The 17,001-nt window shown below is 30.1% G+C and overlaps 1 protein-coding gene across 1 annotated transcript in view; it reads left to right on the forward strand.

Annotated features, from left to right (window-relative positions):
- LOC140045045 (uncharacterized) overlaps positions 1–17,001 on the forward strand; it is a 141,696-nt gene that overhangs the window by 76,081 nt on the left and 48,614 nt on the right. The window contains exon 3 of the mRNA XM_072089778.1: positions 4,602–4,700. Coding sequence (XP_071945879.1) covers positions 4,602–4,700 — 99 coding nt within the window. The remainder of the gene's footprint in view (positions 1–4,601; positions 4,701–17,001) is intronic.

Raw genomic sequence — 17,001 nt, forward strand, 5'->3', positions numbered from 1 at the left:
AAAATGTTTGTCACCGAAGTTGAGCTTGAGTGACACTGACAGTCGATACTGAAACACACATGGAATTTGATTTAGTGATTTGAATAAAATAAATTTAATTAATTTCAAACAATGACAATTTATTTAATTTATTTAAAAATTGATATTAAAATATAAAGCATTTTTTTCATTTAATCTGGGGATGGTAATGGGATAAAAAATAAATAATAATTTAAGTATAAGCTAGTAAAATAGTTTGTTTAGCAGAATTGCTATCGAAGTTTACTCAATAATATAGTTCTACTGTTACCACTATTACATTCTTGAATGATTAATTAACACCAAACATGTTGAGTGCTTTCTGCCTTTTTAGCTTATATACATTTTGACATTTGGCACCACCTGCAGTTGATTGAATGTATCAGTTAAATGTTCTTGATTTTAATTTCCAGGGCATGGACCTATAATCATTGATACAACTGAAGTATCTTAACCCTTATCTATCTTATCTAGTTTGTTAACTCTTCTCAAAATGAATTCACAAGGTTCTTCTAGATAATGTAGTGTTTTTTCATTTGTTTTTTTGTTCACTTGCCTAATTTTAGGTCTTGAAATTTAAAAATGAATATTTGGTTGAAAGAAATGAAAAAGTGATGAAAATGAGAGCCTCTGTTTAGGCTGTACACTTATGTTTTAAACAGTATAGTTGTAAAAGTAAATGTTAATGATTGATAATGGTTTATTACATTTTATAGACTTGTTATTATGGCTACGTATGGCTGTGTATTAATTATAAAAACAGTTTAATTTTCAATTAATACCAAACATGTTGGATAATCATTTGACTAATATCAAAATAAGTTTATTGTTTAATAATATTTTGCTTTTATAAATAATCATAGTTATACTAAATAAAATACCAAAAAGTAATGAATTTATTATTTAAAGTTTTTATTATTCTAATATACAACAAATTAGTTTTGCTTATTATTACTCTGAATCTTTTTAGTTTCTTTGTAATAATAGTTAATTCTTGTTTATATTGTTTTAAAAGTATTTGTACTAAAAAAATATTACTTTAATAAGTAGTATTTTTAATGATTTCAGTAGGCTGTTAATCATTTTAGTTGTATGCCTAATTACTGTAATTATATCATAAATTGTCAATATTATCTTGTTAATACTAATAAATAAATAATAATAAATAAATAACCCACTAGAGATCTATGTCGGCTCCTAGGCCTGTATAATCGTCGTGAGGTGGTTTCCCGAATGATCGTAAAATCAAAAACGGTACTGTGTATGACCAACTAGCGTTATTGTCACCGGCTAGTCATCCATTCATAGAAGTACTGATGTAGTAGCCTACCTGTACGGAGACCATAGAATGTGACCCGAGGCATGACTAACTACGACTTTTAGATGATAGAAAGTTGAGAAAAATTGTTACGAGTAGTTGTACGACATGAAGATGTTTATGAAATTATGTCAATAATGTTTACACACTAGGCATACAAATAGTAATGTTTGTTAGTAAAAATAATTTTGAGTTAATCAGAATAAGATATAAGGAAGAAAAGCAAAGAGACTATGGAGCGGCTATTCCTGAATATACAATACTAAGTATCGTAGATTTAAATTATAAATTTTAGGCGATCTTGTCAAAGGTCAAGCGCCTATAGCCTGCCACCTTTAAAAAGTATAAACTAAAATATAATAAATTAAGACTCTTTGTACACATGTTGTACATCATTGCTTTTTTTGTTGTTGTACATCATTGCTTTTTTATACCGTTGCCACCGCATTTTCGGTCTTTGCAATACCCATGTTTATACTGTTATATACATTAATATCTTTCCTTTATTAGTAGTGCCATCTATGTTTTGATATTTTCCAAAAATGTTATAGTGCACGCTATTAGTGTGGACATAACTATCATAGAACCTCTCAATATTTCATTTGTTCAAGTTGAGATATCATACTTTAATTCATCGTTCACATCAGCAGTTGATTGAATGTAATGTTTAAATATTATCTACTCAACAAAAATATGTTCCATTTGTATAATGTACAGTAAGCATTAATAAACTTTACATTATTTTTTCTTTGCGTATCTAAATACCCTATAAAGTATGAATACACATGTGGTTGATAACCACAATAAAATAAAATATAGATAAATTGGCCAGACAAATTGGTAGGCATACTGGCCCACATCTTTCTGTTTCACTACATTATACTGGTACTGCCAGTAACTGCTGCTGCTAATAACATTATCAATTCCAATTATTCAGACAACAATGAATACAAATAAAAAACAACAAAAAAACAACTTTTTCCCATAAAAAAACTTTCTGAGATAACAGTTTTAATTATTGTTCTTTCTTCATTAAATGCTATTTTTTAAATTGATATTCTATTTAATAATTTAAGAAATAAAGATTTATTATCAATTATTTTTGTTTAAAAATCAGTAGTAAACATTTTGTGTCACATAAAAATAGTTTGAATTACTATAGACAATAGTACTATGCATATTCTTAGTGGCGTTACTCCCTAAGGTTGGAGTGACCCACTCATACCCACAAACATTTCAGTGAACAAAAAAATGTATAATTTGTCATGAGCCTTCGTTGTACAGCAGCAGCCGACAAACGTACTCGCTAATATATATATATATATATTCCTGTCCACCCAGGCAGCACTTGCCAGCTTTATACTATGACGTTATCCAAATTCCTTCACTTGCACTGATGAAGGGCTAGTGTTGCCCGAAAGCTCTGCTAACTTTTCTGGCTGTTTACTTTATCGTTTTGATTTAGCTTTTCGCTTTTTATTTTTGTATCTCCATTGAGATCCAGCCACTGATACCCACAGCATTGTCATTTATTTCAGTAATTTGCCTTTGGATTTATATATATATATATATATATATATATAATAAAAAAATTCATTATCTATATATACCCAATTCGCCAAAAATATTTACCATAGAGGAAGGATTGTTTTGACCATTAATTATTCAATGATATATCTGACGGTAATTATACTTAGCCCCTATGTTGACAGCCAAAACATTGTTTATTGAACATAGGTCAAACTAATGTCTATATACATCTCATAAACTCTCTCTGCGCATGCCCAGTTTGAGTTTAAAAATTCCCATTTAGACTCTTTTCCCAGACGTGCTTAGAGGTGTGCTCATGTCCAGTTTGTGTTTCTAAATACCCATTTGTTCAGCCTTAATAAACTATTATAAGCCTTGAATGTAACTGCCTACAAAAAAAAACTTGTTGTGTACTTTTTGAAAATTTACTTTTTCATTAATTTTATTTACTGAAGTATAAAACATTTCAATAGAATAAGCAATGATTGGAACATGTGATACAGCACTTTATTTGTTTATTGGTATACTCAGTATGCATGGTCTACTAGGAAAGTTGTATGTAGCCTCAGTGAATATTATTCACATCCTATACAATATTATTCCACTGTTTGTCTTCAATGTTCATCAAAATAATATATTAATATTTATTAGCTTGTTATAAAATCATTAGTTATAGGATTTATAGTATAGATAATTTTTAGTTGCATTGAATCTTTTTCAAATGTTGGTATATATACATGTGAATCAATAATGTTTATTTCTTTGTTATAATTACTGTATAATGACTTATTTCCAGTGATTTTTTTTTTATATCTTTGAATTAAAAAGAATAACAATTTTTATGAATTTGTTTTAATGTAAATTTGATTAATTTTTTGTAAGTCAATTCAATAAGTATAACACAAATAATAAAGATCTTAAAATCTATTAAACTGTATAAATGTTAAGTTTGCATTTCTTATGTACTGTATTGATTTTCAGATTCAATATTTTTCACATCGATATGATTTGTTAGGTTCTTGATATTCTGGCATCAGCCAAACCTTTACCCATTTTAATTCTCTGACAGACTTGAGCTATTCAGGGAGGTATAAAAATGGTCATGGTATTTCTAAAAACTGTCCATTTGATCTAACAACTTTAAAAAATGAAACAAATATGGTTAAAAAGATGTGTACAATTAAATTGTCCATTTTTTTTTATCAGATTAAACTCAAGATTAACATTGTTACAATCAATATTGAGACTAATATGCTACACTTGCAAGAACTTGTACTAGCTAAACTCCACCACAACACCATAGAGCAATGAACTATTTCTTTGCTCTATGATCACATAAAGGATAATTAACATAATTAAGTTACTTAAAACATGTTCCTGAAAGTAAAAGTTTGTATGCCAAACCTTCAATAATTTAATATTAAAAAAAATTTATATAAATAAAACTAAAATGTGATTGATAATTTAAATACCAGCAACAACATTTTGACATTAAAATTGAAATAATACAAAATTGTATAAAAGTATATAACATAATTATCATATTTTTATAAAAATGTATACAAAAGTAGAAATCAAATTCTGAAAACTAATTTGACTTGGTTACATTGCGTATGATGATGCAGTAAATAGTTGCAAATTGAGTAACCCTCTGTATAAATTACATACCAAATGAATATGTGCAACTGTAAGATATATACAGTATAACCAATATTGTATGTATTTCATATTATAGGATGGTTGGACAGCTTTGCATGATGCAGCAGCTAATGGACACACAGCCTGCTGCAGCCTGCTGTTGAATGCAGGAGCAGGTGTCAATCTATCAAGCAAAGTAAGTCATCTTCATTATTATTCATTGTCATTTTTAAATATATAACATTTTATATTTTAAACATAATGATCTTTTGGGTAATAATATTTAATGTATAAAACTCCATTGATGCTGAAATTGGCATAATTTGAAGATCAATATATTTTTTCTCTGATACTAGTCATGAAAATTGCTATGACACTACATTAACATTTTGTCATGTATTTCCATTGAACAATTAAAACAATGGAAATGATAGTGTCAATTTTACTTAACTAAACTACAGCAACATGCTATATGCACAATTGAAATATATCATCCTTATTCCAAAGTGTTGATATACAGTAATTTAAACAGTATTATGAACACTACAATTTTTAAAACTTTTAATATTTCTTTAGATCATTATGATTTTGTATATCTTAAAAGTTCATTTTTTACCAAAATGTTTTAATAACTTTTGAAACACTATGATTCTACCTACATTATCAAATGCAGCATTCGACAGCTTGCAAAGAAATTGAAAAACACATTTTTCGTGCAAATTTGCTGTTCTGACATAGCTTAATAGATGAAGGTGAATCAAACAATGCCCCAGCTCAAAAGGCGCTTATTATCAGTCTTCCGGTTTAGGAGGAGTCACAGTAACAAATGTTAAGTTGTATAATATAGATTGGCTTGCTACTCATATAGTCATTGTTGGTCAATATTTGCCTATTTTTGTCTTATTAAAAATCTGAAGTATTCTACCTATTTTTGGGTTATTTAAAATTGGTTGTTGATTTTGTCTTTTAAATCGTTAAATTGTGCGTAGTGCTACCAATTTGAAAGGTATTAAATTTAAAAGCAATGCCAAGACTGGAATTCTGTTTGGATATCATAGATGAAATACCCTTGTAGCATCGCAAAGATATCATTTTTGATAGATGAATTTGACAATTGGAAAAAAAAAGACATTGTTTGGTATCAAATTGGTGGCAAATGCTACCATACATTTTTGGAAAGCTTAGTATGCCTACTTTTTAGAAATCTATGATAGCAATGCCAATTGTACAGCTTAATAATTTATGATTATATAACACCGCCTACAGAAAATATGCAACACAAAATCTTGGGGTAGGTGGTAGTGTAATTTTGCAAGTCCAACAATTATTGACAACATTAGAGGTCAGAAGGTCATAGAAGTTTAATAAAAGTTGAAATTTCGTCTAATATTAACTTTTGACAAAACAAATACAATATAAATCTTATGCAAACTGATGTTTTCATGAACATAGATCCAATGAACAAGAAAATTGAATTAAAAAAAAAAGAATATACATTACAAATTGTTGTACATAGCAGCACATGTATGTGCCTGATTGATGCAGGATCAGATGTAAATGTTACAGTCATGCACACTTGTATTTAAGTGTCTCAAGTAATTGTATAATTTTAACAAACTATTTAACTTTTTCTTCAAATTTAAAAAGTTTAGCTTCATTTTTCATAAAATCTACAAATTGAAGTAGTAAAGATGATGATGGATGATGATATACAACAATTACAATACATTAGTTTATATTTTTTAATGACAGGTTTGCCAAATATAATTGTGGCACATTGCCGCATATAATTACTGTAGATAAAACCTGTTTAAATTAAATTTGCTCATAAGAGCATTATTGTTCTACGGAGTGTGCCTTGAAGGCTTTGGTCTTTGCTCTATTATCCTCTGTACCCCATCTCTTGTAGTATAATATCCCACTACCCGGTCTGTGTTAAAGGCATCCATGTATACTAATTCATATTATATTTACTTGCTTCAAATAAAAAAATGGATAGCTAGATTGTTTTAAATTTAAAGAAATGCAGAGAATAATTTGCAAGCATATAATTATATTTGAACATAATGAACAAGTACCTAGAAGGTACAGTAGTCTTCTTTATTGTACCTTTTTAACATCCTAGATGTGGGTAAAGTACTTTCCAAGAATCCTCTCTCACTTCTCATCTGTTGTGCTGGCATACATATTTTATTTGTTTTATTCTTTGACTTCATTTATATATTATCTTTCATTTATATGTAATTGTGAAACATTCTAAGCATGCCATGAAAACATTTTATTATCTTATTTTATGCAATGTTATTATATTCTTCAATTTAAAGTAGGATCTTGATGTTTTTCAACAACAGCTTGCTATAGAAAGAAAGTTGATTGAATATAATTATATGTAAATTTTTCAGAAAATTCAGTCGATGATCACTGGTTTAAAAAAAAGAAATATTTGATACAGTATTTAAAATGAATTAATGAAAACAATTATGCATTTCTTCAATAGTCGCAAATGGTAACTGGCCTCTTAATTTATTTCAAAATGTACCCAACTTTGTCAATAAATGATCCAATATTGTGAAATAAGTAAATAATATTCTAATTTTAGCTATTAATTATGTGAAAATCATTCAATTTGAGGCCTCTAATATTAATCTCATATTAGTAAACATGTCCTGATCAATTTTAAATATCAGTGCTAAATAAACTTGTCTCCTAAATCTAAAACTTAGTTTTCTTCATCTTTCTGAGATAAAACATTGTTTGAATGCCTTTCTGATGAATTTGACAGTAAAACAAAGGTAATTTCATTGCAAACCATTGTTTATATCACCATAGTTAATACAGTTTTAAAGAAAACTGAATAGGCCAAATTTGTTTCATGTCCAGGATTTGAATTTTTTATTTTTTATTTGAGAAATGTACAAAATATGTGAAAGATGGTCTTACAGTTCAGTTGTGTTTACATACCTTAGAGTGTGTAATAAATGCTTCATTTTTATTTTTTTTTATTACTATTAAAAGATACAATGTAGCTAATAGATTAGAAAGTCTTCCATCTACAAAATTTGATTATAAAGGAAATATGAAACTAATTAACATTTTGTTTTTATTTATTTTATCTTTCATATGTTATTAATCTATAATTTATATATACTACAGCTTGTGTATCTGACAGTGTTCTTTCTTCTTTATTTTAAATTAAAAAACGCCAGTTTGGAGCAATGTCAAATGATCAAAGCTAAACTTAATTGTCAAAAATAATAATTATAATACAGTTAACCTTTCCACCTACGCACTGTAATTCTTAATTACAAACTTTCTTATTTACAAATGCCGGTCATCACTAAGTTTGTTTACACTTGATATACTTACTTTCTGCATGTAAATTATGTTATTTCAAAATTACATGCGGAACAATAAAGTTATTGATTAATCATTAATACTCCTCACACTTATTTAAATTTTATTAATCAAATACTGTAATTTAATAATATTGATAATGTGCCAAATTTTTAAGTTAAATTGAGATTTGCTATTCTCTTAAAAACAAAAAACCAATATATTCTTAGGCTAAATCTTACATAATTTATTTTAAATTGTATTTTTAAGTGTATATGGTCATTATTACAGTTATGATCATACTTCAGTTTAAAATAATTTCCATTAAACAATTCTATAAGAGAAGGAGCACACTAAGTGCAATAGCTTTCTTTAACTTACCAGTATTTTCAGTTAATTCATTGCAATTATATCCTGCATTAATATCATTGCAATTATTATACTACTATATAATTTGAATTCAAGCAAATTATGTAGTTAGACAGGGGTAATAATGTCAGCTGCATTACATCAAATCAAGAAATTTTAATACAATTACACTGCTAGAAACAATGGTCAATCCAATTGTGGTCCCAATATGTCCTTCATAAAGAATGGGAAAATAATAATAATAATAATGGATAAATAAATGACAAATATTGTTTATTACTATTATAACTTTAAAATCATAGCACATGGGCAGTACTCACCAATTTTCATATTTGTTGCTCATACCAAAATGTAAAACCACTAATGCTAGAGAATTTACTTGTTACAGACTTATGGCAAAATCAGCATTGTATTAAACTATCGCATGGAAGTTTTCAAATAATATATACTATGGCCCTGTTTCTTCTGCCAAGAATATACACACTGTATATTATTTTATATGGTATTTTTTTGTGGCAGCAGAAATGGGTATCATAAAAAATATACTGTATAAATATACCGTATAATCTTGATCATTATCGATATCGTTATCTCTGATATTTTATCATACTGTATATTTCTTGCACCTTTCTGCTGCGTCATGAATATACCATCTATATTGTTCACCCATAACACAAGGTTTGTTGAGCAAACCCTACTTAGAACAATTACTAAAATGTCACAGTGGACTGAAAATCTTAAGATATTTGCTCTATTTAAATGTGATAGAACCGAGGTTTCAGGGTAATAGGAGATGTGGGGTTTGGTTGTCGTCAAAACAAGTGAACAGTAAGCAGTACAAAACAGCAATGGACAATGACTGAAAGTTAGGTAGACACGGGGTTATCCGGTCCCATATGGGATTTTACGGGATCGAACCATAGCTATCTATTCCTCAATCCATATAATCCCACAAAGTAGTTTTCAAAGGAAACGGGTCACCGAATTATAATTCTAATATATTATTACGTTATGTTTATGCCGTACATATTGTAGCAGAAACAGGGCCTATCTTACATTAATGGCTCATTGGGATGACTAAAGGTTGGTATTAATAGTAATACCTAAGGGTAGACTCACAGCGTTAGGTTTGTTATCCAACACAAGGTAATCCTCTCTTGCTAGGGTTCCTATTAACGCAAATGGCAAGGCGTAACAGCTTCCTAACGGTAATCTGCAGCTTAGTTCACATACAAAAGTATGTACACTGCTTACATAACGCCACCGTGAGTCTGAACATACCCTAAGACACTGAACAGTACTATGTTTAAAAATAAAGGTGATTAATCAAAGGCTGATAACTCCTCCACATAAAACTCCTAGAAAGTAGGAAGCCTTTTGTCCTCTTCCCTGACTGACTGAGCATATGATCTCTCTATTAATAATTTATATTGTAAACCTTATTATGTAAACAGAAATATCAATGAAAATTCTTCTTCACTAAAAAGTTTTTAAAGATATGCTACATTATTAGCAATTTACACCTAAATCCAGCCCTCAGTCTTAACCCTTTTCCAACATGCAATTTGTTTTTTGAGGATATTCACTACATTATTAGCAAATTACCCCCTAAATCCACCCTTTTCCCACATGGCTGTTGAAAAAGTGTGTCATCCATTGGAATAGTTTTATTGCCAGTATTGTATGTCTGTGGATTTTCCATCTGAATTGACATAGCAGCAATCAATCATTGTGCCACTTATGAATTTCATGTGTGAGAGCATTTCCGGCCATCTAGAGGTGTCATCTATATATAAATTTACGTAAGGGCAAAATTCGGTAAATCGCGCCTTACTTTTAGAATTTTTACTCGATGGTATGTAAAGTTGGTTCGTACTTTCGGTACTGATTTTAACCACCTGATGTAACCCTGTTTACTAATTAAATTAAGTTAGATAATTAGTTATTGACGATTAAAACGAATTTAGGTTCAAAGATTTGCCCCAAATAGGGGTGTTTTCCGATCGTGGTATGCACTGTCTAATGGATGTCCATCTTGAAAAATACCCGCCACAAAAATTGGAGGAGGCTTCGCATTTTCCTATCTCCTCCTACGATAATTGTTTTTAATAGCTGAAAACCGGTTAAAAAGCTCGAGTACAGTATCATAATGTTGAAGACAGGCCGATTTTCTTTTAAAAATATTATTTTGATAGATTTAATATACGTTATACAAATGTATTGATTTGCGAAGAATGGAACATTCCAATCTCTGTGTCGTTCCACAAGTTTCTATTCCCTCAGGCGTCGTAAAGGAAAGTACTGTATACTCATAACAGAAATTCGATCCATTTTTTTTTCAATCTGTGCTGCAGAGGTTGGATATAATTTTTTTTAAACGGATAATGAGCTAGCGTTTTCAGTCGCAGTATATTTATGTACAAATCTTTATTATTGCAGTTAAACCCCGCACATCATCACCCTTCCCTCACTGGCATGAGTAGCGTTGTAAAGCCAGTAGAGGATAGGCCTACAGTGCATCACATGCCCTAAACGCAGAACAACTTTGGTGGGTAGGGTAGGAACCAACTTAAGTATGAATTAGCTCTAAGAAACAATTGAAAACCATTAGGCCTACTAATTAAGTTGAGTTAGATAATTTAAAATTTATTGAAGATTAAATCGAATTTATGATTTGCCCCGAATAGAGGTGGTTTTCACAAATTGTTATACATTATATAAACATATACACGTCGTAGTGATGTGTCGTTATACACGTACTGTACTTTTCAATCGACTAGGACGGTGATAGTTTCAAAAAAGTATTACATCGCAATGTTTTACTGTGTTTAGTGGTATAATATTTGTAAAACATGAAAACAATTAATATTTCGTTACTAAATAAATAAAGAATAAATAGATAAAGAATATATTTAAAAATTGTTCCTCTTTGCACCATCCTCTTCCCCATCCCTCAACCCTAATGTTACATATAAAACACAAATTAAGTTTGTTTAAAGTTTGGTATTCAAACTTTAAAGTTTAAAAAAATTAAGATAAAATGAGTTGAATATTTATTATTGAAATGAGTAATTATTATTCAATTACATAATAAAAAATTAGTTTTGATAGCTGAATTCAATTAGCTTGGTGTTAATGAACATTACGATTACTACATTAATACATAACTTGCTTGCTCATCTTGATTGTGCTAAATACTTATGCTAGGGTTTTATTTCTAGATTTTTCGTCCTCTTTTAATTCTATACAATCAAGTATTTTAATGAAATCAGTAAAACAGCTTAAAGAATAATAGGAACTAAAGAGAACACTAAAGATATTGTTAAAAGTGCAATAAGTAAAAAGTAATTATGTCGGATGAGTATCACCCTTCCTCACCATTATCTTGTCTTTAGTAAGTCAGGGCGTTTAATATTGTTGGTGTTCCACTTTAGTGCTTTTTGACAATTAGGCTTAAATATAGTTGTTACTGTGTGCAAAACAATATCAGTTTTTTGTGGCAACAGTGTACAGTTATATGCTCTAATTTAAAATATAATCTTTAATGTGTATTATTATTATCAATACATAATGCTATACATTATGTTTTTTCACGCTATGGTCATAAATTTCCATTTGAAACACTTTATAAAACATTGAAAACAATAGTGCCTTCACCATTTTATTAAATTAATATTTTTTTAAACAGTATTTAATCAATAGTATGTTATTTTGTAGGGTTTTAATAAAGTTACTGTAATTACTTCCGTAGAAAAAAAATGGTGTTTTCACTTATAAAATGACAAATAAATGGTTAAATTCAACAAAAACCCATTGGCTGGCAGACAATTTGAACATTTTTTTCTTTAAATTATTTATTTAGAATTTTTTTTTTTCAGGGGCCATTGCATTTTTAACAAAAAAACTTCAAAAACAAAAAAAATTTCACAAAGCTTCAATTGTTCTTACATGATTTTGTATTTTAAAAGCGCAATTTTATAAACAAGTCACTTAAATGCCCTATGATCCCTGTGTATTATAATGATCAAAGATGCTAGTTGTACTGAATATTTTAGTATGATTTATTCATCATTTTTAGTAATGCATTTTGCCATACTCTCTTTTATTGTGAACACACTACCAACTCCGTCCACCACCTCCTCATCATTAAATAATGAAGAGCAATGATATTAAAGGATGTAATATAAACCCATATTAGACCCATTTTTAGTTTGTAATTATTTTTTCCATAATACATTACAACGGCCTATACATTTTATATTACACAGTGCCCTCACTCATCATTTATTTTACTTAAATTCTGTTTATATTGTTAGCACTTTCAGTACCAGTGTACTGTTCAATAAAAACCCAAAAATCTGTACAAAATTTTATTTAATTTAATTTTTTTAGACCTTTTTTACAAAACAACTTTATTGAAATAGCATTTAAATAAAAAAAAACTATTACCAGCATTAAACTAGATGATGATTTCATTTCATTATTCGGTCTATTTCAGTACATCCAAAAAAATGAAATTGGGGAGACCAGGGTCAACCTAAGTGAACTTAATCACTGAGACTCTAAGCTCACTATGTCGGTCGGTAGGTCGGTCGGTAAACACTAACTCAAATTTGCACATGTGACTAAAGCCATGTATACGGCCTTGTTAATCATCTATTTAAATAATAATAAATACAACATAGTATAAAACTGACTCCAAATAACAATGATTCAACGTGTCAAACTTTATTTGATCATCATCAGGAATGATGATAAAATGTATTATTACTGGTCCTCAAGTTTAACTGGAAACTGAGGAAATTCGGATTAGGACCTCCACGGACCCACGACAGCCAGCAGTGCAGCGCCTACCAGATCAGCACACCGGGAGACGATCCCCTACTCTTTTCGAATAGTGTACCAAGTTCTTTAGCGTGCACTGTTAAGTACACGGGACCAACGGCTTTACGTCCCATCCGAAGGACGAGGCAATGAGAGTAAAGCATCTTGCCTAAGGATGCAATTAGTATGGTACAGATAACCTCGAACCCATGCCTATCACATGCTAGTTCGATATTACCTTTCCACCATCACTCTCTGGTGTATATACAGCACCCGCCGCTATTTCTAGACGGTCTCCCATCCAGAACGCAACCGGGCCCAACGTTACTTAACTTCGGTGATCTGACGAGAACCGGTGTTTCAACGCAGTATGGCCGTATAATTTGCACACCTGACTAAAGTCATGTATACGGCCTTGTTAATCATCTATTTAAATAATATTTACAACATAGTATAAAACTGACTCCAAATAACAATGATTCAACGTTTCAAACTTTATTTGATCATCATCAGGAATGATGATAAAATGTAAGCATTATTGTTATTATTATGGAATGCTTTATTAAATAGGTAACAGCAGTGAGCACCAGTGCTTTGCACAGTCTGTAGTATAATTAAAATGATTCCATCTTCTATCATTGTTATATTTATTCATCTTCTTCATCATTATAAGACAATAACAAACAAACTCGTTTAAATATAAATCTACCCACTGTAATGTTGGTGTTGCTACAGTTGTTCATACTTTAGAACAATGACAGATTATCAATGCTTACTTTATAGCATTCATTCAAGTATAAGCAATAATGTCAACAGTATACTATTTGAAAATCACAAGACAAAAAGATCAACTTTATTATTATGATTTTGCAAAGCTTAATATTTGTTAACATACTGTTCATTCTTTTAAATTCAAACTTTATTTATCCACAAAATATCAAAGATTAAAAATAAACTTGTTTCAAAAATGAAAAAAATTTAAAACAGTGATCGTGCCTTTAGTTGCATGGTCATTGACACTATTTTAACTAAAATAACTAACTAAAATTTAAAGTTTAGTTAGCAAAGTTCAAAAGGATGAATTAAAACACCTAATAAAAACCTTAAAAAGAGGCTACGAGGATGCTTGTTTTTCTTGTCTTACCATTATTGAATAAATGTTATTGAATTGAAATTAAATTGAATTGAATTAACAGCCACCACCTATTATAATATACATTAATGACAAAATATGATGTTTTAATTAAGTTTAACTAAAAATGAAAAACTACAATGTGTATTCCCTTTGCGTACTGATCAGCCATTTGTTATTGTTGCAAGGTTTCAAAATGATGCAATGAACTTTACTCCGTCCATTGGATTGAATGTTAAATTGACCAAATATAAGTCCTGATAATTAACAGAACAGAGTATGCTCAGTATACTGTGCATAAGCATGCGCAGATTAATATTTTGTGTAGATTACCATATCCTTCATCTACCGTCGCCTTCGTCTACCATACTGTCATAAAGTCGCTAGTCGGTTTTATTGTAAATTCACTGATTTCAAATGTTAACAGCACACTACGTGCAACAGCTAATACAGTAGTACTAATCATTGTCAGTATTTTCATTTCTATTGTAAAGAATTGTCAGAATGAAGAAGTAATAATGAGAAATTAAATAAATTAAATTTCATATACATTTTAGTTTAAAAAATTCATGCAAATTCTGTTTTTCAGCAGCTTAGGGAAGCTCATTAATATTCATGAGATATTCACAAAATCACGTCATCAGTGGATTCCAAACTCGCGACGTCATGTACGTTGTGTTTGTTCACTAAAGGCTGGTTTCCTGTCGACGTAAGAAGTCAAATTTTGCAACGATTCTTGCGTTTCATACGTTTCTTACGTCTCTTACGAAAGTTGAGAAAAACTTGACGTCGTTGACCTTAGTCAAGATCGTGTCGGGCCGCATAGAAACATCTGTAGTTATGCTGCTCCCGAAAGTTGAAATTTTGGCTGTGAAACACACGTCGTATGCTTACGTCGATTTTAGTGTTGTTACGAAAGTTAAAATTTTTTTCTTACGTCGGTCGGATTTATGACGTATTTGAAACAACATCTCTGATTGGTGTTTCTTTTTAGAGCGGGTTTTATCATTATTCGCGCGAAATGTTGAATGTTATTGTACCTGTAGCTACTCAGCAGCAGTGTCAGTGCAGCACACCAACATATTATTTTCAGTAGGCTAGGCCCTAGTATTAGTAAAATACTTAATTAATACTGTACTAATAGGAATTGGATTTGACCAAATAATCAAACTAGCCTAGGCCCCTAGCCTATTATTATTAGACCTACCTAGGCCCTAGGCTAAGCATTGGCCTATGGGCCTATAAGCATATCTAATCGAGCATGATATACTGTAGTACTAACCGCAGTAAGATACCCATTATTTACAGGCCTATAATAAGAATAAATTTAACAAAACAATATAAATTATACAAAATCAAGCAAACAATTTTTTTTTAAAGTTACATAATAATATTATATTGCTTACAAAGGGGCTTTCTATATCTTATCTTGTTGCAAATGTTCATTTTCGCGACGTTTCTACCGATGCTGATTGTTTATTGCACGTCCATAAATAAGAGTATTAGATTTTGATATGAGTTGTAAACCAATTCAATTCAATTCATCGACATTTTTATTCCATAATCAATATAAAAACATATACAAATACAATACAAATAATAAGATAATGGAATGGGATACAAAATAAGCACAAGTGCTTTAAGCATGTAACCCTAACAAAAAGATCAAACAATTAGTACAAACAAAAAGAACAAACCAAAATAACATAATGTGATTTACTTAACTTAAATATTTCTATTGTTATAATATTGCTTTAATCTCTGTTTAAACAAACTTAAAGTGGGGGATTGTTTTATATAGTCTGTTAAATTGTTTTATATAGTCTGTTAAATTGTTCCAAATATGTGTTCCTTGGTAGGAAATACATTGCTGTCCGACTTTGGTGCGTTTTAGTTGTGGACAGTAGTTTGACCTGTTTCTAGTTGAGCAATTATGGAATGAGGCAGATGTACTAAATAAGTTATTAAATGATTCAGGTAATAGATTATGTTTATATTGATACATAAATATAGCAGTGTGTTTCGTATAAAGGTCAAAAATATTTAATGTTTGGGTCGAAATAAAAAGTGGATGAGAAGGATGCATAAAATGAACATGACAAATATTTCTAAGTGCTTTTTTCTGGAGAATATGTATACGGTTTAAATTTGTAGCAGAAGTAGCACCCCATACTGTGATAGCATACGTTATTCTAGGTAATATAAGTGCATTGTATACCGTTAACAAGATGTTACTTGATAACATAGACTTCACTTTGTTTAAGACACCAATTATTCTAGAAATACTGTTTGCTACCTCATTTACATGAAAATTAAACGATAAACTCCCTGATTAGAACATTATTATGCCTATATTGAAACTACTGTGCATTTGTAAAGTATGTAGGCCTACAACATCGTAAAGTGGGCTAAAATTATAGTAGTAAATACATACAAATGTTATTGTCCGGCTTTATTTCACTATAAGGACATACACATTACGTCAACTCTTGTCGCTCATTGGTTGCTTGTTACGATTGCGCTTACGTCTCTTGCGAAAGTTGACTTCAAGTCAACTTTCGTAAGAGACGTAAGAAACGTGACACAAGGGCGTTCATTCAAGCGTAAGATCAAAAATCCCGGTTTCCTGTAAAATCGGAAGAAAACGTCGTAACGCAACAATTGTTAGGTCATCGGTTTCCTGTAAAATCGTTTGTCGTTACCATTTTTCTTACGTTGCGTCGATTTTGTAAATTTTCGATCGTAATCGGTTTCCTGTAAAATCCGCATTTCTTACGACAAATCGACGTAGTCGCAACAAAAGTGATGTTCTTACGTCGACAGGAAACCAGCCTTAATT

The sequence above is a fragment of the Antedon mediterranea genome, chromosome 3, assembly GCF_964355755.1.
Source record: "Antedon mediterranea chromosome 3, ecAntMedi1.1, whole genome shotgun sequence".
Classification (NCBI taxonomy): Eukaryota; Metazoa; Echinodermata; class Crinoidea; order Comatulida; family Antedonidae; genus Antedon; species Antedon mediterranea.